At 37.1% G+C, this 24,794-nt stretch overlaps 1 protein-coding gene across 11 annotated transcripts in view; it reads right to left on the bottom strand.

Annotated features, from left to right (window-relative positions):
• The window catches only part of NEO1 (neogenin 1), a 244,518-nt gene that overhangs the window by 48,191 nt on the left and 171,533 nt on the right, over positions 1–24,794 (bottom strand). For 7 of the 11 annotated variants that reach the window (XM_079125283.1, XM_079125292.1, XM_079125293.1 and 4 more), the window contains exons 8-12: positions 19,852–20,071; positions 13,766–13,920; positions 3,969–4,117; positions 3,353–3,491; positions 420–469 (exon numbers count right to left, since the gene is read on the bottom strand). In XM_079125283.1, coding sequence (XP_078981409.1) covers positions 420–469; positions 3,353–3,491; positions 3,969–4,117; positions 13,766–13,920; positions 19,852–20,071 — 713 coding nt within the window. The remainder of the gene's footprint in view (positions 1–419; positions 470–3,352; positions 3,492–3,968; positions 4,118–13,765; positions 13,921–19,851; positions 20,072–24,794) is intronic. The other 4 variants (XM_079125288.1, XM_079125284.1, XM_079125290.1 and 1 more) reach the window with 1 other exon arrangement.

Raw genomic sequence — 24,794 nt, 5'->3', positions numbered from 1 at the left:
TTCATCTCACAGTACTAGAGAACCATGTCATTATAAACAACTTATTTTCTTCTGCCACATTACTAAGGTTTTGGATGGTTAACATCAGAAATGTCAAGCTTACATAAAAATAGCAATTTATTTGCAAGAAGGCTAAAAATGTTTTGGTATCAGAGAAAGGAAGTAAAGTTAAATGGAGTAAATGAGTTGGGTTCTAAGACCAGCTTGACTGGCAAACGTAATATTTATGTTGCTTAGTTTCTTTGCTTGGTTATGAGTACTTTCAATTACATTCTAATTTAATTGGTTAGTATTTTTTTTTAAAGCAAAATGATTATCATGGCATTAGTATTCACTGTTTTGATGATTTCCCATGTAACCTCCCCATTTCTGAGTACCTCTGAGGCTTAGTAGTATACCAGTAAAGTACAAAGTTTTACCTTTGAATTTCTCACTTCTAAGGACAGATTCTGAGGAGCAGCACTGGGAACTAGACAAGGAAAAAAAAGAAAGAAAGAAAATGTTAATTACATACACATTACCCATCATGTGATTGTTCTTGGCTAGACTTCACACAACCTCTGAAAAAATTTCTCTAACACTGACTATGTGACCAGAAGGTCTCAACCTAGTTGCCAGTGATGCCCTCATGTTGACAAAACCAGGGGGATGAGGTGTGGCCATGTCTGGTTCATTTTAAAAAATAAGACACTGTACATTGCAGAATGTACAGTGGCTCTGAGTTCTTCTAGACCCTAAACTTTTCTAGACTCCAGATGTATTCTGAATATTTGTCTTGGGAAAGAGTCACACATTTTCTGGAACAAAGTCTAATGAATGTAGCAAGTGACTGAATTAGGTAATGACAATATGGATCAAAATGAGATGTACATAAATCAGTAAGCCTGGCTTTCTTGTGGGATTCCTAAACTGGTTTTGAAGGCAATTCCCAAGAAAAGGAAGACATTTAAGCAATGACAGCTTTAGTAATGTGAGCCATCTGGCTTCCTAAGGCAACTATGGAAGCATGCATTTAGATGTGAGAAGTTTGGGACTATTCATTAAACAGCTGTATAACTTTAGTCCCTTACATATTAGAACATAACATGTAGGTATCTCAAAGTTTATAGTCCATACACCCTCCAGTATCTTTCTTTGCAGTGATGACAGTAAGCAAAACAACAATAAACAGTTTAAGTAGACTTTTTCCTCCAGTCACATTTCTTTTCTGATCTATCCAAGTGAACTTTTCTCTTCTTTTCTCTAACATTAAATGATCAGGTATCTATTTGCCCACTGTGCTAAAGCTTCTGGAAGGCAGAGAATGAGCTTGCAATATTATTGTAGCTTGTGCCTCAGGTCTCAACCACTTGTGCAAATTATGTCAGGCCTCAACCCACAGACTGACATGCAGAGGGTCTGGAGTAGAAGGTAGGCACCTGTGTTTTAAAAACAGTACATACATACATGATCCATTCGTCTCCACACCACTCAGCTGCAGAGGCACCCAACAGAGTTGTTTGTGACTGTCAGCATCCTCAGAGCTAAGATTTGCTGCATACTCACTACAATGCAGGTACTTAACAACAATATCACAAAGGGTTTACTATTACTATTTCCATTTTATAGATTAAAAAAACTATAGATGAGGTTCAGATAAGTGAACTTGACGAAGGCATTAGTTTCAGCTGGCATAAGAACCAAGATTTGCCTTACTCCAAAGTGCTGCCCTAAATCACCATGCTAAGACACACTCAGTTCCATTCAGTTCCTACAGGTTCTTGATTGACATGACAACCCACTTAACATTGTTAAAATTTGGTTCATGTGTAGTTTAAAAAGCCTATAATAAGCATTTTCCCCTTAACTTTTGCAGAAATTTTGACCAACTGGCTTATGCAGTTGGCTAGCCAAACTATAGTTCCATTTCTTTTCCCCCAATTTTGTATCCTAAAAAAATGTCAAGCCCACAGAAGAGTGGCTTCTTAAGAATAGTACAATGAACACTATATATTCTGTTCCAAGCTTCAGCAATTATTAATATTGTGACATCTGCTTTATTTTTTCACTATAAATATATATACACAGATTTATCTATCTAGATATTATTTCTGAATTATCTGAGAGATGGCTGCAGTCACTATGATATGTCCCTCCTAAATACTTCAGAATATATCTCTGTGCATCTCTTAAGAATTAAGAGAGGCTCAAATAAAACTACAATACAATGATTAAATTTGGGAAATGTAATCTTGACACAAAAATATTAGCTAATAACATTTCTAATATTTAATATTACCTAATACTGTGCATATCTATCATTAATTGTGACAACTGTGTTCTGCATTGCTGCTTTACCTCCAGATCCAAACATTATACTTATTTTATGTGTCTTTACTCTTCTTTAATGTAAGTTCTAGAATTATTCTCCACTCCCCACCCTGTTTTCTCTTTCCTAAGAAAATATATTTTAAAAATCTAGGTCAGCTTTCAAAAGGAAAGAATAATTTTTTTTCCAGAACATCCTTCTATTTGGATATGTCTGACTGTTTCATCATGTTCAGATCTGAGTTAAATATTTTGGGCAGGGATGCAACAGAAGTGAGGCTGTGTCTTTCTTTATGCATCACATCAGAGGCACAAGATGTCAGTCTGCTCCTTTATTGGGGATGTTAAATTAGATCATTTGCTCAAGGGAGTCAAACCATAGGTTCTAAAGTGTGTGTGTGTGTGTGTGTGTGTGTGTGTATATAAAACTGGATTTAGCTTAGTTTCATCCAACAATAGACACTCTTACTAGAGGCAATGAACCCTGATATTTTCTGTTCTATTCTAAAAATATTTTTTTTTTTAAATGCTGGTCCATCTATTTGATCTCTTTGGCAAGCTGAAGTTTAAAAAATACAGCTCTTGATTATAGGTATGTATATATAACTTAGGTTAGGATTCAGTCACAGGTGAGACATGAAACAAAATACTGAGGTTACAAAAGACAGACTGAGTAAATAAATATGATTGCTAAGTGGAATAAGGTTAGTCTTTCAACAGCCCTGAAATGGTCTGTGGAACAAACAATAGTACTTTACACAGAAGCCTTTGCTAAAAATATATAAGCACCAAGAGCCTATTCAGTACCAGACATTGTATATTCTATGCTTTCTTAGTGCATCTTTAGAGCAACCCGATGAAGCTGGTGTTATCAGCATTTTACATGGGTGGGAACATGCTCAGAAAAATTAAGCAACTTGACCAAATCACATTACCAGTAAGGGATATAAATGGGATTTTAGCTGAATCTTTTTTACATGATCTTACTACAATATTGCTAGAGGAGCAAAGCATGGTATTTTGTTCCAAAAGAAGAAAGACTCACCATCTGACAATGTTCGAACAGCAACATCCTGTGTGGAGACTCCAGGACCATGTTTATTGTAGGCCACCACTCGGAAACTATACTCTGTATATTTTTTCAATCCATTAAGGGTGTAGGAGTGACTTGAAATATCAACATCCTTGAATAAAATGAAACACTGTTTATATACACAGCTCTAGCCAAAAGAATGCTATAAAGTAAGGATTAACTGTACAAATGCTATATTCTTTACAATCGTTTTATCACTTTTATAAATGCTATTTAATGGTTAAAGCAGATTAAAATCATTAACACTGAACTTTACTTAGAGATATTACCTGCTGTTTCGTGACCCTTGCTGGTAAAAACTACAGAGTAAATCTTTTTTTTTTGGCTGTACTGGGGATTGAACCCAGGGCCTTGTGCTTGCGAGGCAAACAGTCTACTAACTGAGCTATATCCCCAGCCTGCCAGAGTAAATCTTGATATAAAGAAACAGACCCTGTCAACTTTCAACTTTCCATTTCCTACACAACTTCTCCCCCGCCCCCAACTTCCCAAATAACTACTGAGTTTGGGAAATATATTCCAACTCTTTATTCCAACCAATGGCTTACAAAATGGCTTCATTTTATACCTGCTCTTTATCAGTCCCTTTTTCCATGTAGTACAATTTGTAATTCTGAATTTCCCCATTGCCAGACAATGGGGTTTCCCATGTGACAGTGATGGAAGTAGGAGATGTTGCATAAGCTCGGATGTTAGGTGCTGGGCCAGGGAGCTGAACTGGAAAGAAAATTTCAAGACAGCAAGATACAAATGAGATTTATTGCACTCCTTAATAACCATTCTCAGCAATATTGTCATACTGGCCATATTTTAGAAACAACTGGAACTAAGAAAACAACTGACTTGATTGATGTGGTTTTAGGATAATACATACATACATCTTTCTTTTTATGACTCAAGTCAAACCCAGAAATTATCTGTGAAATATCTATACTTATTTAAAATAAGAAAAAGTGTACAAAAATAAATTTTTGTGGCTTATAAAAATCCTAGTTTTGCAGTGGATAGCTAATAATAGCAACCATCACAAGAAAAGATTCTTCCCTCAGGTAATGGACTTAGAATACAGTGACGGACAGAGTCCCTGTCCACAGATGACTCCCAGTCTAGTACTGAAGTTACAATGTCATAAGTACTAACAGATTTTGGTGATGGCTGTAATGGAAACAGAGAGTCTGCTCTGGGAAGGGTTGGGCAGGGAAGAGAAGGACTGGTGAAGATTCCATGGGGTTAAGAATGAATAGCAGGTGATCCAAGATGGTGGACTAGAGGGTGACTGCATCTCCAGTTGCTCCAGAACCCAGGATTCAAGAAGGGGAGGCACTGAGAGATTTGGACTAAAATAGAGCCATGGGGTGAGTCTCCCCCACTCGGAAAAACTCGGCCTGGGCGGCAGGCCCGGATTCGGGCAGCTTATTAGAGTAGGGCAGGGCAGCTAGAGTCTTCCCCAGGCAGCCCTGAGCACTCCGGAGGTGGGCTCCTCCCACAGGGCCAGATTCTCAGAGCAGGCCCCCCTGTGAGAGCCTTTCTGCACAGAACCATCTCCAAGCCCTGGAACCAGTAGCGGGCTAAGGGCAGCTTTCTTCAGAAGCACTGCATTATCAAGTTACTCCAAGACTTCAGGCTATTGAAGGCTGGGAGGTGATACACGGGAAATCTACAGGGACACTATAAGCCAATAGAGGAAATCTGCAATATCACAGAGTCCCACTGACATCTGACCAATATGAGAAAACAAGGGAAGGAAATGTCCCAAACAAACCTAGATACTATATCAATAAAACCCAATGACAGCACAGCAGAAGAAATGTCAGAAAGGGAGTTCAGAATGTACATAATTAAAACAATCAGGGAAGCAAACGAGGAGATGAAAGAGCAAATGCAGACATTGAAGGAGGAGATGAAAGAGCAAATGCAGGCATTAAATGATCGCACCAATCAACAGTTAAAAGAGCAAATACGGGAAGCAAGAGATCATTTCAATAAAGAGTTAGAGATACTAAAAAAAAAAATCAAACAAATCCTTGAAATGAAGGAAACAATAAACCAAGTTAAAAACGCCATAGAAAGCATAACCAATAGGATAGAACACCTGGAAGACAGAACCTCACATATTGAAGACAAAATATTTAATCTTGAAAACAAAGTTGACCAATCAAAAAAGATGGTAAAAAATCATGAACAGAATCTACAAGAATTATGGGATATCATGAAAAGGCCAAATTTAAGAATTTTTGGGATTGAGGAAGGCTTAGAGAAACAAACCAAAGGAATGAACAATCTATTCAATGAAATAATATCAGAAAATTTCCCAAATCTGAAGAATGAAATGGAAAACCAAGTACAAGAGGCTTATAGGACTCCAAATACACAAAATTACAACAGACCCACACCAAGGCACATTATTATGAAAATACCTAACATACAAAATAAAGACAGAATTTTAAAGGCCGCGAGAGAAAAGAACCAAATTACATTCAGGGGGAAACCAATAAGAATATCAGCAGATTTTTCAATCCAGACCCTAAAAGCTAGAAGGGCCTGGAACAATATTTACCAAGCCCTGAAAGAAAACGGATGCCAACCAAGAATCTTATACCCAGCAAAACTTACTTTCAGATTTGACAATGAAATAAGATCCTTCCATGATAAACAAAAGCTAAAGGAATTTATAAAAAGAAAGCTGGCATTACAGAACATTCTCAGCAAAATATTCCATGAGGAAGAGATGAAAAACAATGATGCAAATCAGCAACGGGAAGAACTAGCCTAAAGGAATAGCCAAATAAAGGAGAAACCAGGAGAAATCAGGTCAAAAAACAAAAATGAGTCAAATGACTGGGAATACAAATCATATCTCAATAATAACCCTGAATGTTAATGGCCTGAACTCATCAATCAAAAGACATAGACTGGCAAATTGGATTAAAAAGAAAAATCCAACAATATGCTGCCTGCAAGAGACTCATCTCATAGAAAGAGATACCCATAGACTAAAGGTGAAAGGATGGGAAAAAACATACCATGCACACGGACACAGCAAAAAAGCTGGAGTATCCATCCTCATTTCAGATAATTTGGACTTCAAGCCAAAACTAGTCAGAAGGGATAAAGAAGGACATTACATACTGCTTAAAGGAAGCATAAATCAGCAAGACATATCAATCATAAATATCTATGCCCCGAACATTGGCTCAACCATGTACGTTAAACAAATCCCTCTCAATTCCAGAAATCAAATAGACCACAACACAATAATACTAGGCGATTTTAACACACCTCTCTCACCGCTGGATAGATCATCCAAACAAAAATTGAATAAAGAAACCATAGATCTCAATAACACAATCAACAATTTAGACTTAACCGACATATAGAATATACCATCCAACAAAGAATGAATACACTTTCTTCTCAGCAGCACATGGATCCTTCTCTAAAATAGACCATGTTTTATGCCACAAAGCTACTGTTAGCAAATACAAGAAGATAGATACTACCTTGTACTCTATCAGATCATAATGGATTGAAATTAGAAATAAATGACAGAATAAAAAACAGAAACTTCTCCAATACCTGGAGATTAAATAATACACTATTATATGATGAATGGATAACAGAAGACATCAGGAAGGAAATAAAAAAAATTCTTAGAAGTAAATGAGAACAAAGACACATCATATCAAAATCTCTGGGACACTATGAAAGCAGTACTTAGAGGAAGATTTATTTCATGGGGCGCATTCAACAAAAGAAGTAGAAATCAACAAATAAACAATTTAACACTACAGCTCAAAGCCCTAGAAAAAGAAGAGCAGACCAACACCAAAAGTAGTAGAAGACAGGAAATAGTTAAAATCAGAGTCAAAATCAACGAAATTGAAACAAAAAAACAATCGCAAAAATAAACAAAATAAATAGTTGCTTCCTTGAAAAAATAAAATTGATAAACCCTTAGCCACGCCAACAAAGAGAAAGAGGGAGAAAACTCAAATTACTAAAATTCGGGAATGAACAAGGAAATATCACAACAGACACGAGTGAAATACAAAACATAATTAGAAGCTATTTTGAAAATCTATACTCCAACAAAAAGAAAACCTTGAAGACATCAACAAGTTTCTAGAGACATATGAATTACCTAAACTGAACGAGGAGGACATACACAACTTAAATCAATCAATTTCAAGCAATGAAATAGAAGAGGTCATCAAAAGCCTACCAACAAAGAAAAGTCCGGGACCAGATGGGTTCTCAGCCGAGTTCTACAAAACCTTTAAAGAAGAGCTCATTCCAATACTCCTCAAAGTATTCCATCAAATAGAAGAGGAGGGAACCCACCCAAACTCATTCTATGAAGCCAATATCACCCTGATACCTAAACCAGACAGAGACACTTCAAGGAAAGAAAATTTCAGACCAATATCCTTAATGAACATTGACGCAAAAATTCTCAACAAAATTTTAGCAAATCACATCCAAAAATATATTTAAAAGATAGTGCACCACGATCGAGTGGGTTTTATCCCAGGGATGCAAGGTTGGTTCAACATCTGGAAATCAATAAATGTCATTCACCATATCAACAGACTTAAAGTTAAGAATCGCATGATTATTTCAATGGATGCAGAAAAAGCATTCGATAAAATACAGCATCCCTTCATGCTCAAAACGCTAGAAAAAATTGGGGTAGTGGGAACATTCCTTAACATTGTAAAGGCCATTTATGCTAAGCCCATGGCCAATATCATTCTAAATGGTGAAAAACTGAAAGCATTCCCCCTAAAAACTGGAACAAGGCAGGGATGCCCTCTTTCACCACTTCTATTCAACATTGTTCTTGAGACTCTAGCCAGAGCAATTAGACAAACCAAAGAAATTAAAGGGATACGAATTGGAAAAGAAGAACTCAAACTATCCCTGTTCGCTGATGACATGATTATAAATTTAGAGGAACCTGGAAATTCCACCAGAAAACTCTTAGAACTCATAAGTGAATTCAGTAAAGTAGCAGGTTACAAGATCAATGCTCACAAATCCAATGCATTTTTATACATAAGTGATGAATCTTCAGAAAGAGAAATTAGGAAAACTATCCCATTCACAATAGCATCGAAAAAAATAAAATACTTGGGAATCAATCTCACAAAAGAGGTGAAAGACCTCTATAATGAGAACTACAGAACACAAAAGAAAGAAATTAAAGAAAACCTTAGAAGATGGAAAGATCTCCCATGTTCTTGGATAGGTAGAATTAATATTGTCAAAATGGCCATACTACCTAAAGTGCTATACAGATTCAATGCAATTCCAATTAAAATCCCAATGACGTACCTTACAGAAATAGAGCAAGCATTTATGAAATTCATCTGGAAGAATAAGAAACCCAGAATAGCTAAAGCAATCCTCAGTAGAAAGAGCGAAGCAGGCGGTATTGCAATACCAGATCTTCAACTCTATTACAAAGCAATAGTAACAAAAACGGCATGGTATTGGTACCAAAATAGACAGGTAGATCAATGGTACAGAATAGAGGACATGGACACAAACCCAAAGAAATACAATTTTCTCATACTAGACAAAGGGGCCAAAAATATGCAATGGAGAAAAGATAGCCTCTTCAACAAATGGTGCTGGGAAAACTGGAAAACCATAAGCAAAGAATGAAATTAAACCCCTATCTCTCACCCTGCACAAAACTCAACTCAAAATGGATCAAGGACCTCAGAATCAGACCAGAGACCCTGCATCTTATTGAAGAAAAAGTAGGTCCAAACCTTCAACTTGTTGGCTTAGAATCAGACTTCCTTAACAGGACTCCCATAGCACAAGAAATAAAAGCAAGAATCAACAACTGGGATAGATTCAAACTAAAAAGCTTTCTCTCAGCAAATGAAACTATCAGTAATGTGAAGAGAAGAGCCTACAGAGTAGGAGAATATCTTTGCCACTCATCCTTCAGATAGAGCGCTAATTTCCAGAATCTATAAAGAACTCAAAAAACTCTACACCAAGAATACAAATAATCCAATCAACAAATGGGCTAAGGAAATGAACAGACACTTCACAGAAGATGTACAAGCAATCAACAGATATATGAAAAAAATCTTCAACATCTCTAGTAATAAGAGAAATGCAAATCAAAACCACCCTAAGATTTCATCTCACCCCAAATAGAATGGTGATTATCAAGCACACAAGCAACAATAGGTGTTGGAGAGGATGTGGGGAAAAAGGTACACTCATACATTGCTGGTGGGGTTGCAAATTAGTGCAGCCACTCTGGAAAGCAGTATGGAGATTCCTCAGAAAGCTTGGAATGGAACCACCATTTGACCCAGCTATCCCACTCCTTGGCCTATATCCAAAGGACTTAAAATCAGCATACTACAGAGATACAGCCATATCAATGTTCACAGCTGCTCAATTCACCATAGCCAGATTATGGAACCAACCTAGATGCCCTTCAGTTGATGAATGCATAAAGAAACTGTGGCATATATATACAATGGAATATTACTCTGCCATGAAGAATGACAAAATTATGGCATAGCAGGCAAATGGATGAAATTGGAGGATATCATGCTAAGTGAGATAAGCCAATCTAAAAAAACTAAAGGACGAATGATCTCGCTGATAAGTGGATGAGGACATATAATGGGGGGTAGGAGGGGTTTGCATTAGGGTTAGGGTTAGGTTTAGGGTTAGGGATAAGGAGGGTGATAAGAATGGAGGAAGGAAGGACTGTATAGAGGGAAAAGAGGGGTGGGAGGGGTGGGGGGAAGGGAAAAATAACAGAATGAATCAAACAACATTGCCCTATGTAAATTTATGATTTTTAATTAAAAAAACAAAGAATAAGTAAAATTGCAAAAAAAAAAAAAAAAAAGAATGAATAGCATCTGAGACATCATGGGGAAATTATTCCATTCAATGGGGTCAACTGGGAGGATATATGGAAAAGCAATGTTATGTGATTCAGTTGCTTGAAACAGGATGAATGTGGGAAAGATAACATTGAAAATGATGACAAGAGCCAGAGAGCAAAATCTCTACAGAGTCTGCATTTTCTCCAACAGGTGATAGGTCACTACTGAAGTACTGAGAGTAGGAGCATGACATGATCAGATCTGTGTTTAAGAAGGACATGGGAACAGTAAAGGAACAAGATTAGATAAAGGAATATTTAAAAAAAAAATACTGAATGTTTACCATTTACTGAATGCTTGCCAGTTAAGAATTCAGTTCTTTACATACTTTTTTCTCATTTAATCTTTTTGCTAACTCATAAGATGAATATTATTATCATCCCCATTTACATTTGGGGTTTTGAGGTTAAGAACCTTTCCTAAGTGATGGCAAAATTACAGTGGTGGAGCCAAAAGCCAAGCACTTCCTGATTCTAAATAAGAGCTCAAGGACATCAGTAAGAAGATTGTTGCAATATTCTCAGTAGGATGTACATGATTGGAAAACCGGATTGATGGTCGGTCGAATGATTGACCAGTTGCTGGTTAAATGATGGATGGATGATCTACCTGACTCTAATTTGTACAATGGCTCACATACTGAACTTTTCACTATATTCTTTTTTCTGACAGACAGACTCTAGTTCCAATTTACACACAAATCCTGGGTAGATGTCTATGTCTACATTTCAGTAGATATTCCATATTTGAAAACAATTTCTCTGGCACTAATGTCTCTGTAACAGGCATCCATAAGATAAAAGCTGGGAAGGAGGAAAAAAAAAAAAAACCTAACAAAATGTAAAACTGGCTTTCTTGAATAATAGCACTACAATTTAGTATTTGTTTTGCTACTGAACTAGAGGATCCTGAATATAGTTGCTTTAACAGTTATTTGCTCTATTTAGTTATAAGCCATGTTATTCACTTACTGTTATCAGCATATTTTGTGCAGCCTGACAGGTGGCATTTATTATACTTCTGCAGCTGTGGAAAACTTTCCTCTAACTTATTAAAAGGGAAGGAAAACACAACAGCTCCTAAATTCCCTTGAAATCACTTTCAATTATTTATTGGCTAAGTTTAAGCAAATACCATCCTGAAAAAGGTGCTAATGAATTCTTTCATTTCAGCTGTACAGTAACATAATAAATGGAAGAAATTTTAAGTTGGTTTTTGAAGCTAAATATGCAAAATATTTTCCAAGGGCAGACTCCAACATTTATACCTCCCCCATAAAAGCTGAAAACCTCCAGATGAAATGCAAATCTCTCTTCACTCCCTGCTAATTCTTCCGTTAAAACATGTTATAGTCTTTCTTTGAACTGAAAATATCCTCACCAGAACCTGTTGCTCCATCTACCCATACTCTTAATTACTTTCTCTTAATCAAACTCCTTCAACAAATGATTGTGCTGCCCATTTTCCTTGTGATGGCCATATCTGACTATACTATATATTTACTTGTCTGTCTCTGGTGTCAGACTGAAGCTTTGTGGACAAAAGTCAAGTCTTACTCATATTTCCATCTTGACTGCCTAACACAGTGACTGGCACATACTAAGCACCGAAGAGTCACTTTTCCTTAATCTTTTCTTTCATCTCTCAACCCTGTAGTCCAGTGGTTCTCAATAATTTCACACACACGGTCTGAAATGATAATGAAAGTTACCGATTCTTTCTAGGAAAATGTGAATGTACAGACACACAAATATTTTTGTGTAGTAGTCAGAAGATTCCACAGCCCCAGGATAGAACCTTGCAATGAATCAAATCCTGTGGTCTTTCCTTCACCTTCATCATGACGGAATTTGCATGAGCATGTACACTGTTTGAGCCTATTTCTGGGATTTGGGTCATGCAATTTCCTTTCTTAAGAATGCTTACACTAAGTCAAATGCTTCAAGGTCAATCTCAGGCCTCATCTTTTCGAAGAATTCTGCCTTAACTTACTACCTTTGAAGTAAATTTCCATATCTCCCATGTATGATGCCTGCACAAAAAAGCTTACGAAGGATAACTGAGACTGAAATTTAGTGGAGTGTTCCTGCACTTGTCTGAACATGGATAACTATAAAATTCAACATCCTTTTTCCTGTAATGAGAACACATTTTTCACTTAAATTAACCCCTGGACTCTGATATCAAACCCAGGCAAGAACTATTTTCACTGCTTGTTCTATAAGAGAAGAAATTTTACCTTCTTCATCCTTGTATCTCTAAGACCTTGCATAGTACCTGGCATATGATGTACTCAAATATTTGATCATTGAGTGATTTGCTAGAGCACTGTAAATTTCTACAGTTTTCTAAAGTTTTTTTTTTTTAAATGTTTTAGTTGTAGATGAACACAGTATCTTTATTTATTTATTTTTATGTTGTGCTCAGGATCAAACCCACTAACTTGCACATGTGAGGCAAGCACTCTACCACTGAGCTACTGCCCCAGGCACTATAGCATCTTGACTACATTTATACTAACCTTCAGATAAAAATCTCAATTATTTTTATAGTTTCACTAGTAAATTCATTCATCCTGTTTAGTCCCTAGGTCAGTAGTTTTCACAAATGTATCTCATGTGTTTTCTACTCAAAGCAAAATCTTTATTACCAAAGGTTTGTGAACAAAGAAAAGCTTGTGCAATCAACAGTAAAAGTAAGCTGGAGAATGCTCTGAGGAAAAATAGTAGCTGGAGTTAATGGTGAAGGAAAAAAGAGTGGCTGGCTTTAAAAATTGGTGAAAGTGTAGAATAAAGTATCAACTGGGGGAAGCATTAATTATGACTTGACTGTTTCTTATATTTCAGGCCTATAGTTTATGCTAAAACTTAAGGTAAACAGGACATTTACAATATAAACCAACTTGACACTGTCTCACAGAAAATCTTAGAAAAGTACCACTGTTAGCACAAAAAAAACCCAAAGGTCCAAAATACAGGGTCCAAGATCTAACGAGTGAGATATGCATTAGGACAGGGAAATCCAGCTGATAACAATAATATCCATTTCATGTGCAAGGTACTGCATTATAGTTATGGGAATTATTCATAAAATAAGCAAGATATATTCATAATCACAACTGAAGGAAGAAAGTGATAATGCATCTCAGAATTGTGGAGATGGAAGAGTAGACGGGATCAAAAGAAAGTTTATAGAAGGCATCTGAGCGGTCTTAAAGGATCAGTACAATATGAATATGTAGAAAAGTATATGCAGAATTATACCATTTCATACTATTTGCTGCTATTTGATGGAAATTCATTTTGTCCCCCCTAGTTCTTAAGAACTTGAAGCTGAGAAGCTGTCAGCTTTCCTCTGGTGTGCAAGGTTTAACACAAGATAGATCTTCATATAAGTCTCCCTCTGCATGGGATTGACAGACTGGTGGAAGACTTACCCTCAGGCTGTGTTTCTACTCGTAGTGGAGCTGAACTCTCTCCGGAGCCATGCTTGTTTTGAGCCACAACTCTAAAGATGTACACAGTCGCTGGCATTAGGTTTTGAATGGTTACCTGCATCTCTCCCGGGCGACTGGTGTTCTCAACACGTTCCCTTGGGGCAAAGAAGGATTAGGAAAAAAAGTTATCAATTGGAAATATTTTGAGAATGTACCATTTCAATTTCCATTTCCCATCAAAATTTAATAACTTTAGTAAAAATAACTCAAGAAAATGAAACTCTGGGCGGGGAGTATAGCAATGAACAGTAGAATATGAAGGCTGGCAAAAGAATAGGTCATACATATCTGACAAGTCACCAATTTTCTTGCTTAATCATTACTGGGATCACTGATCAGAATTACTGCTTCTTTTCAGAGGTGGCCCAGAGCCCTCAGTGCCATTTCAAATGGGGCAGCTGGTCATCAACTTTGTAGGCTTTAGAAATCATTAAGGGTTTTTTGTTTTGTTTTGGTACAGAGGACTGAACCTAGGGGCACTTTACCATTGAGCTATATGCAAAATCCTTTTTTTATTGAGATAGGATCATGCCTCAGCCTCCCAAGTTTCTGGGACAACAGGCAGGCACCACCATACCCTGCTTAGAAATCACTGAATTTTAAGGAGTTATCCCCAGGGAAATGGACAGAAGGTGGTTGTAGGCATCATTTAATTTTCACAGAAAATATCAAAGAATGTTGTAAATATTTTGAATAAGAGATTCTCAATAAAAACAAAGCTGTAGCTTATTGCTCTTAAAATTGGGAACAAAAACATTATAATTTACATATAACTCAATCTATACAAAAAGGTGATTCATGGTACTAACTTTTACAATTCCACTCCCTGCCACCAGTCAAATGTGGATTGAACCCAGGGGTACTCCACAACTAAGGAACAGCGCTAACCTTTTTTATTTTATTGAGATAGGGTCTCGATAAGTTATCAAGGCTGGTTTTGAACTTGAAATTCTCCTGTCTCAGCTTCCCAAGTAGCTGGGATTACAGCATGTACCATTATGCCTGGCTATAATTTAATTCTTAAATTAATACACTCTTTGAATGATCTTCAAACTGATCTGAAAGGTTTGACAAGTCTTACAACAAAACTCACAAACTAATCAAGTTGATTCAGTGTTATAAGTTGAAAATATAAAAATGATTACCTAGGTTCTTTAGAAAAAGGTAGCATCTAGGTTCTATTTTGGGGGTTGGGTTTATGTGTCCAGTGTAGCCCCATAATGATACTCAGACTATTTATATTCACTATAATAAAAATCAGATTATATTATAAGAATTTTCAACAAATATTATGAAGGAATTTGTTTTAGACAGTTGTCATTCATAGAAGGAAGACCAATAGAGAAAGGGGACCACGGGGAGAGTGGGAAATGAAGAAAGAGAAGGCTCTGGAGACTGAAATGGAGCAAATTAAATTTCATACACATATGATTATGTCAGAATGAACCCAACTATTATGTGTAACTATAAAAAACTATTAAAAGCATGAAAAAGAATTGTCAGAAAATATGTGCACCTATCCTGAAAATGAAGGGAACCCAAAGTTATGCTGCAAAGAAAATTATTCTGAATTACCTAATATGTTGAATTAAAATTCCTACTTCAAAATACTGCTAACTTATCTTAAAACTGCTGATTAAAATTTGTTGAGGTATATGTAGACACATGCAAATTTGTTGATTATATATGAACATTTGCATTTGAAATTTAAGCATTTTCAACAGTTCTTTAAAAAAGAAACAACAGTACTAGAGAAAGGGATGTAGCTCAGTGGTACAGTACCTGCCTAACATGCACAAAGCCCTCAGTTTGATTCCCAGCACTGCAACTAAACACAAAACCAGTACCCACTATAATCAGGCCCACTAGAAAAGAATATGGTGGTAATAAAAATTATTGTAGAGATATTTGAGGTATCTATAAATATTATCTTCTTCAACCTCTATGTCACAGGATTTAGGAGGATATCAACTGATTTCTTACACTTTGAGATTTCTAACACTTCAGCTGATTAAAAATGATTGCTATTTAAATGGAAGCATCATGTTTTACACTAAACTAAAAGCTCCATGAGAGAACACATATTAGGTCTCTTTTGCTCACCTTACATATAAAATTTTAAAACAGGTTTTTTCCCAGAAAGATAAACTGGGGGGGGGGGGTGCTCTTTTATTTTAAACTGAAGCGAAAGACTGTCTCATTCATATTCACATACTGTAGAAGCACTAAGCAGAATGCTCACATGGGAAAGCTGCCTCAGGCATGTATGTCTATAAAATGAATGAAAATCTGCATTCTAGTGTGTAAACAATGACATCATATGTGCCTTTTGTTTGTTCCTGCATGAAAGGGGGAAAAGGAGAGAAATGACTGAAAAGTTACTAACACCTGGAAAGAGTTTCTACAGAAGCATCACTATAAAAAGGAAATCAGAGCTGGGGTTGTGGTTCAGGGGTAGAGGGTTTGCCTAGCATGCATGAGGCACTGGGTTAGATTCTCAGCACCACATGTAAATAAATAAAATAAAGGTCCATTGACAACTAAAAAAATTGGGGGGGGGGGGGGGGAGGAAATCAGTCACAGGTATGATTCCCTAAGATGAAGAACACAGCACCTGAGAAGGCTCTGACATTAGATGGTCTGATGTCCCAGAACCAAGTTTCTGTCCAGGAAAAACAAACGAACAAACAAACAAACAAAAAAACCCCAAAAAACCTTGACTTCGGGTCAAGATCCAGGTAGTATCAGGAGGGCAATTCTCAAACAGATAGGATTAAGTTTAAGGGAGATTATGATAGCTAAGGGTTAAGAGGAAAAAGAAAGGAAAAGGTACACTTTGTATTAAGGCAACATTGGGCCAGAAAGTTGAAGATCTAATTCAAGTTGAGAAATGCTACCAGCTTGCAAGAGACTATGGGAAAGACACCAGGTTTTTCTGGGCTCCACTTTCCTCAAGAATTGAATGAAAGAATGAGATGGGTGGGTAAACGTTTTCTTAAAGAGTCTGACAGTAAATAACTACAGGTTAAGAAGCAAAATGGAGGATATTGTGTACTTACTTAAATAACTCTCCAAAATGTAACCATTTAAAAATATAAAATCTATGCTTAGTTCTTGGAACAGAAAAAGAAAAGCTCCAGGTTTGGCCTGGAGTCCACAGCTTGCCAAACCCTGGACTAGACAGATTTCATTCATCTCTAACATGCTATCGATATCAGGAATAACATTTTCCCTACTCTCCATCCCATGGTTAATATCAGAAGAGTGCTTTTTCTACCAATGAAAGGCTTTAAAATTTTTTTTAAAAGATAAAAATTTCATAGGTAAAAAGGCAAATGAAGGACTCTTAGGTATCTTGGTCAACTCAGGTTCCCAAAGAATTATGGCTGATGACCAAGGCATGTAGTGCCATCTAGTGGTTGAATTGCCAAATGCAGGACGTATACAATTTGCAAATGAAGGTAGTGGCTGGCATACCCACTGAATACTTAAATTATATTAAGTCTGTGAAGTAATTTATTACTCCTGTTTATAAAATAAGAATGTACTACTTCTGTTTATAAAATAAGAATCCAGGATATAGCCTGACTTACAGACTTTACTACTACTACACTGCCTCTATTCAGAAATCACAAACTTCAAATAATGAAGTAACAATATCACAGTCTCAAATAATCTTCCTTTAAAAATTTCCCATATTTACCCTATCCACTCCACATCACTCTCATCTTCATCCAGGTTATCAACTACCGCATATCTACATTAACATAAGTACTACCTAATTTGTCTTCCTGGCTCTATTCTGCTTTCTTACCTTGTATAGTGCTCCTGAAGTGCTACTAATATAAACTGTTTAATACAATCACATTGTACACTCACTTCAGAGTCTAAAATGGACCCTTTCATATGCTTATGCCCAAATTCTTACTGGCATTCCAAAGTTTGGCTTCAAATTTCCACTTTATTTATTGTTTATTTTTATTTGTTCTTTTTAGATACACATGACAGGAGAGTGTATTTTGACATATACTTGCACTTTATTTTAATCTCTTGCTAATTTCTACTAAAATCTCTGGGTCAGTCAGACTAGCTTTCTGACCTCCCGGTTTTTCCCATACCAGAATCCCAGATGCAACCAGACCCTTACCTTGTATTTCCCCTTCTTTACACATACTTTTCCTGTTTGCCTGCCCCTGCCAACATACTTTCTATATTTCTCTCAACTCTGACTTCACTTATTAATCACTCCTGCTTAACTCCAACCAATGATCCACTAATTCAAAAAAAGAAATGTAAGAATAATCATTAAAAACATATGAATACCAAAGTATTCACACACACAGAGTTAAAAAAATACAGTATACTTCCTGAAAATCTGAACTATCCTGAAACCTAAATGTGACACATACATTTTGACCTATCTTACCAGATCCCTCTGGGCCAGGGTTTCTCACCCTTGCAAGTACTGAGATATGGGACAATATAATTGTTTGTTGTGTGTGGTTGTCCTATACATTGTAGGATGTATAGGATTGAATCTCTGGTCCCTACCCAATATATGCCAATAAGTGCCCTCCAATTGTAAAAATAAAAAATGTTGCCAGATATTGCCAAATGTCCTCTGAGGGATGGGGGCAAAACTATTTCTGGGTGAGAATCACTGTTCTAGACATTTATACACATCAAAATATATAATTCATCATTTAAAAACCTGCATTATACTTCATATGGGTATACATATATTATATACCATTCTTGCATGCACTGTTTCCCTTTTTACTCTTATGAACAATACTATAATAAAAACTTTTGTATGAGTGTCCTAAGCACATGTGTATCTCTATCTATAGGAAAAATATCCAGAAGTGTAATTACTGGATTGAAGGTTAGGTGCATTAAAAAGATTTGAAAATTCTGTCAAATCACATTCCCTAAATATTATTTTAATACTCAATGGCCTGGAGTGGTTTTTCCACAGTCTTCAATTCATTTAATACTGGATACTGGTCAACTTAAAATTTTTGTCAGCCTTCTAGTTAAATAAAGAAAATTGTTATGCATTTCCAAGATTTCTAGAGATGATGAAAAGTTTCTTAAGAGTTTAAGGGCCTGCTTGTATCCTTTGTCTTTTGGGATATCTTTTATTTATGATTTGTAGGAACTCTTCATATATTTTGGATATCAATGCAATCTTTTATAAATGTTACAAACACTTTTTCTAAGGTAGTCTCATGTTACTATAATCAAGAGCTACTATTAGTAGTTCCAATTTATATATGAGAGAAATGCTAGTGTGCTGAAAGGAATGGAAAGTTCTGGGAGGGCTTCATGGGGCTTATCAAGGACTAGGAGGATTAACTGAATTTGATGTTAGCTGAGGAACGGGTGAGCCACTGAGGAAACCAGGAAAGAGGGCTATATTGAATAAAAATTAATTTCATTAGAACATCAGTTAAACTTGGAGAGAAAAGGAAAATGAGAGTAACAGATAAAATAAAGCCAGGCTGTAGAGTAAAATAGTCCAAAGATTTTAGATATTCTTCTATAAGCAATGGAGAAATAATGTAAGCTCCTGAAAGGTAGAGATAGAAAGGGAATTAACACTAAAATTAGTCACTACTACTCTTGCATTATCCAGGAGACCCTGGAGCTCAGCAGCCCACATCACCCACTGACACAGGCTTACATTCAAGATGACTTTAATAAATTGTTTACTTTAACCTCTAGACTCTGTGCTAACTGAATCTTATGAAAAAAGGGTAGATTTGGTTAAATACTCCCAACCTACGGAGGTCTATCTACCCTCTCACCAAGTAAACCCAGACAGGTAGGAAAGAATACCAAGAACTTCAGTGTGTTTGGGAATTTATTTAATGACCTAAAATTAGGAAAGATGCATTCCAGAAATCATATTTTCTGGACTGAAAATTGATACAGAACCTGTACAACAAAGAGCAAGAGTGAGCATGACTGGATAGGTGTGAACCAAGGGGCAGTCCACTGACTCCAAGCATATAGGCACTTACCGAGCAATTCCCTCCTTGGTGTAGAATACAGAATAGGTGAGGTTATCTCCATGAGGATCTGATGCAGGTGTTCGCCACGTTAATTTGATGAAGCGGGTAGAGACCAGGGAGGCCACGACATCCCGAGGAGCTGAAGGCAGTGGTCCCGTTGTGGCTGGTGCTAGATGGTCAGTAGTGGCACTGGTCAGTGAAGTGGGAGGTAATGTTGGGATGGCAACATCTTGTCATGTGCAAACATTGGGGAATATGAAGGGCAAACCACGACGGTTTTAAAAAGAGAACAGAAAAAACAAAAAACAAAAAAGAAATAAACAAAACCACGATGGGAAATAAAATAAAATGAATGAACATAAAAAAGGCCATTAAACTGAAGGCTAACATGCAGGTCAGGGGTAACTACTGAAAACTAATGGGCACTATTCAAGACACATCACTGTAGAGCAAGCAGACTTTCTGGTCGCTATAATGATTGTGGGTAAGGGACAGGGAAGGTGACAGCTGAGAATAACACATTTCACAGGACACAGAATGCCCAGATAATTTTCTTAATCCTGAAAGTAGCATGCAACATCTGTCAAATTTTGCATATAAAAACTTCATGATGATAGACCTCGATATTTTCTTCTGTTTTCTCAAAATATGGAATGTATGCAGTATGGAGGATCCTAGTTACAATGTAGATAGCATGGACAAGCCTAGTACACGCAACACAGGCTCCTCCCTATCATGAGCTCACTGTAGAGCGTGTGTCTCTTCAGCCCTGCAGGAGATTCAAAGACCACATCTTCAGCTTTGGTCTAATATTAAACTCTGTTCTCTGTATTGGCAATACTCAGGGAAGTGAGAACCTTCCTCACTTCGCTAAATTATACTTCATTTGCCATCACATCAATTCGTTGAACTAAAACAATATAAAATTCTGAGTCAAAAATTTCAGAGACACAAAAATAGGTAGCTTATCTGTTTGTTATGATCCTGAATGCAAAGTACATTAAAACAACAGGTGGACCGGATGGGAGAGATGAAGCAGTGACACTAGTTTAAAGCCTCTGTCTATATACCTGCAACCATGGATAATTTTACCTCCTAAGGCAGCCTGTTCTACTATTGGACAGTTCTGATTTTAGAAATTTATTCCTAATAAAGAATTTTTCTTTACTTTGGAGCAGATGGTACAAGCTCAATCTCACAATTTTTAATTAAAAGAGTTCATCAATTAGAATTGTGTCAAAGTACTGAAGAAATGGCCCAGTGCTTGCCTAGCATATGCAGGCCTGAGGTTCTGGGTTTGATCCCTAGCACTACACACAAAAAAGAAAAAAGTTTATCATAAATTTAGTGGGGAATTAGTAGAAGAGAACAAGGGATTTACAGACCTACTTTTGAATGAAGAGTTAGGGAAACAACCTCTGGAAACAACTGTGGAATATAAGAGTCTAAAGTGACACAATATAAATAAATATGCCAGATGAATTCCATCTAAGGGAAATGTCAGTGGACGGCCCACCTGAGCTTACTGAAGCTGGGGAGGGAGAGAGACAGTAATCCAATAGTTACATTGATTGAGTGCTATCTTACACAGCAGTCTGGCTCCTTATACGATCATTTGATCCTCACAACAGTTCTATGAAATCAGTACTATCATTGTATCTTTGTCTTTTATGTAGAAACTGGAGCTTAAAAGAACTAAATTACTCACCGTAGGTAATGGTAAGTGGGGAACAGGAAAACCAACGTTTGTTTTTAGTGTACAAGGCCCTTGGATATAGCTGGGAACTTGACCTGAGTCAGGATATGCCACTTACCATTTGTGTGTTGCTTTGTGCAAATCACTTATTTTCTTGCTCTCTCCTTTTCCTCTACCCCCATAGAAGTGAATTTTTTATGTTTGTTTTGTGCTGGGAATCAAACTCAGGGGCTCAAACATGCTAGGCAAGTGCTCTACCTCTAAGCTATATCCTCACCCCAATGGAAGTGCTTTGCTGCCTTATTTCTGTATCTGTCTAGAAACATACTAAGCTGCCTCCAGGTCTCACTTGACTGACCAAGCCTAATTTCCCCCCAGCATCTACTACTGACTGGTGTCAGTCTATTATGTGAGAAACAGTAGAACATATTGCAAAGATCCCAGGATTTCAAGTACAAAGACCTATGCTTAAAACTTGACCTGTCATTTTCTAATAATGTGAGGGTGAGCAAGTCAGCTTGTCTGATACCAATTTCCTTGTCTGTAAATTGCAATAGTAATGTTCCCTACCTATGTCCCAGGCTGATATGAACCAGAAAGAAGAACAGCAAATAAGAAACTGCATGTAAAATCACTATATGTTAGTTACTACCATAACTTGAAAGGGTAACAAGTACAAGTATAAAAGCAGTTAGGAGTGAATGTAAGCAGGGTGGACTAGGTAAAGAGTGTAATGGGTGATGATAAAATCACTTAGGGAAATTCAACTGTCCTACTAAACTTCTAAGGCACAGATCTGTAATTTGTTAATGGCATCCAGCACTTCCTATTTACATTGTTTGTGTTTACACTATCACTTACACTAACCTAAAATCTCCTTAAGGACAAGATCTGTATCTGCTTCATTTTAAAATCACTATCACTATGCCTTTGTCTACTTTAGATAACCAGTATATGTTTATTTACTGAATTAATAAGTGGAAGAAAATTCAGGGAGAACATCCACTAATAGAGACCAATGTTTCTAGGCTCTCCCGTTATACAAGGTAATATTTTAATGTGTTTAGCCAATAAATTATACATAATGTTTATGTACACATTCTGCAAAAAAGGTATTTTATCTGTTTCACAGAAAATAAAAGTATAAATAATGCTAGATTATTGTAAATAATTCCTAATTATCTATGTCTACTGTAGCCCTGGTGTTCTTTTCCCCAGGTGGGTTCTATTGCTGCTGTTCAAAGACCTAGCTAACACATGAAGGAAAGAAACTTGTATAAACAGGCAGTTAAATTATACCAGAATAGATGGCAAGATGGTGTAGATTCAGACTCTGGACTTTTGGCATGAGAGTTTGAGAAGGTTGACAAATTCTCATCCCCAAAAGCCACTACAAAGCTGGACAAAATCATCATAGACTAGAAACTGACTAACAGCATACAAAAAGCCGAGAAGCATTTATTCATGAAAATTATGAGACACTTCAAGTACAATCAGTGTCTGTGGCACTGCCCAGCTTTGTTGGAGTGATTGGTCAACCAGGCTACAGCAGGCCCTGAAAGCCAGTGGTTTTGCTGCTGTTGCCAAAGGGGGCTCAGCTGATAATGGAGCATTGCTACCTATGGTGGCAACTGTGGTGGCATGTGAAAAGGTAGGGCCAGTGCTTCCCTAAGCCTGAGGCGGTGATCTTTTTAGGGGCAAGTAGTGGATATAGACTTATATATAGAAGGCGTTCCATAAGGTAAGAAAGTAATAAGAAGACTTGATAAGCTCTCCAGATATCCTAGGTTGCCTGGAGTCTGTATGTGTGTGCCTCAGAGACTGCAGCACACCCAAGCCACCTGTATATCCTTGGTTGATGAAACCTGTGGGTGTGTTGAGAAGACAAGTAAGAGAAGCTGGCAGAAAGCAAAACCTGAGCAGAACAAAAGTAACTTGAGGTTTGAATGTACTTCCCAAACCCACAAAGATTTCCCAGTTCAGAGTAGAAAGTTTATTGGTTTATGGTATTTGAGGATAACTTCTCACCAATCTCTGGTTGCACACTAATTTATACAGACAGAAGGATTAGTCCTAGAAAACAAAAATAAGAAAATCAACAAAGAAAGTTAAGTAGAGGGCTGAGGTTGTGGCTCAATGGTAGAACACTTGCCTGGCATGTATAAGGCTAGGGTTCAATTCTCAGCACCACACGTAAATAAATAAAATAAAGGTCCATTGACAACCAAAAACACATTAAAAAAAATTAAGTAGAAACATCAGTAGTTGCACACTCTGGGAGAGACAGATTCAGTCCAAGCAAGATATCAGACAAACAAGAACAACTTCTGGGTTGTTGGGAGAAGAGTCAGAATCCACAGCTGCTACAATATATTACCTAAAACATCTAATATTCAACAAAAATGAGACATACAAAAAACAAAGGGTGACTCAAACTCAGGAAGTAAAATGGTCGTGTATGTCTCAAAAGATAGTTGGATTCAGGATTCAAAAGACCTCAAAGCAGCTATTAAAATATGTTCTACAAGGCCACGCATGGTGGTGCTTGCCTGTAATTCTACTGACTCATGAGGCTGAGGCAGGAGAATAGCAAATTTGAGTGCAGTCTCAGCAACTTAGCCACACCCTAAGAAACCTTACAAGACCCTGTCTCAACATAAAAAATAAAAAGGGCTGGGGATGTGGCTCAGTGATCAAGCATCCCTGGGTTCAATCCCCAGTTACCCCCCACCCCCCCCCCCCCCCCCCAAAAAAAAAAAGTAAAGAAAGAAAGAAAAAGAAAGTTTTACAAACTGTAAGGAACTAAGCAGGGTCTGAGAGTTTACCTTGTTTATAAGCTAACAGACTAACCTCTTACCATTTTGTGAGTGCTGGCAGAAGAATCAAGTTCTACATCAGAGACAAAGAACTTTATCACTTAGGGCAATGGCAGAGGCTAGAGCTTGTTTGTTGGTGTCAGTTTTGCACCCCACCTTCAAATCTCCAGAGGCAATGCAAAAGGCCCAGGATGGATTCCTGCACAGGCAGGATGTTGCTACCACAGAGGAACCCTGTGGTACCTTGAGGTATCTGTCACTTTTATAGCAAAGGGAAGCAAGCCCTAGACAAAGAGCATACTTGCTATGGACAATTTAATTCTGCTGCGGTCAGAGAACATACTTCATATGGTTTCAGTCTTTTTAAACTTATTGAGCTTTGTTTTATGATCCAGCATATAGTCCCATCCTGGACATTGCTCCATGTGTGCTTGAACAAA

This window comes from Sciurus vulgaris (assembly GCF_902686455.1).
Source record: "Sciurus vulgaris genome assembly, chromosome: 2".
Classification (NCBI taxonomy): Eukaryota; Metazoa; Chordata; class Mammalia; order Rodentia; family Sciuridae; genus Sciurus; species Sciurus vulgaris.
This window is presented reverse-complemented; position numbering and strand designations above follow the sequence as displayed.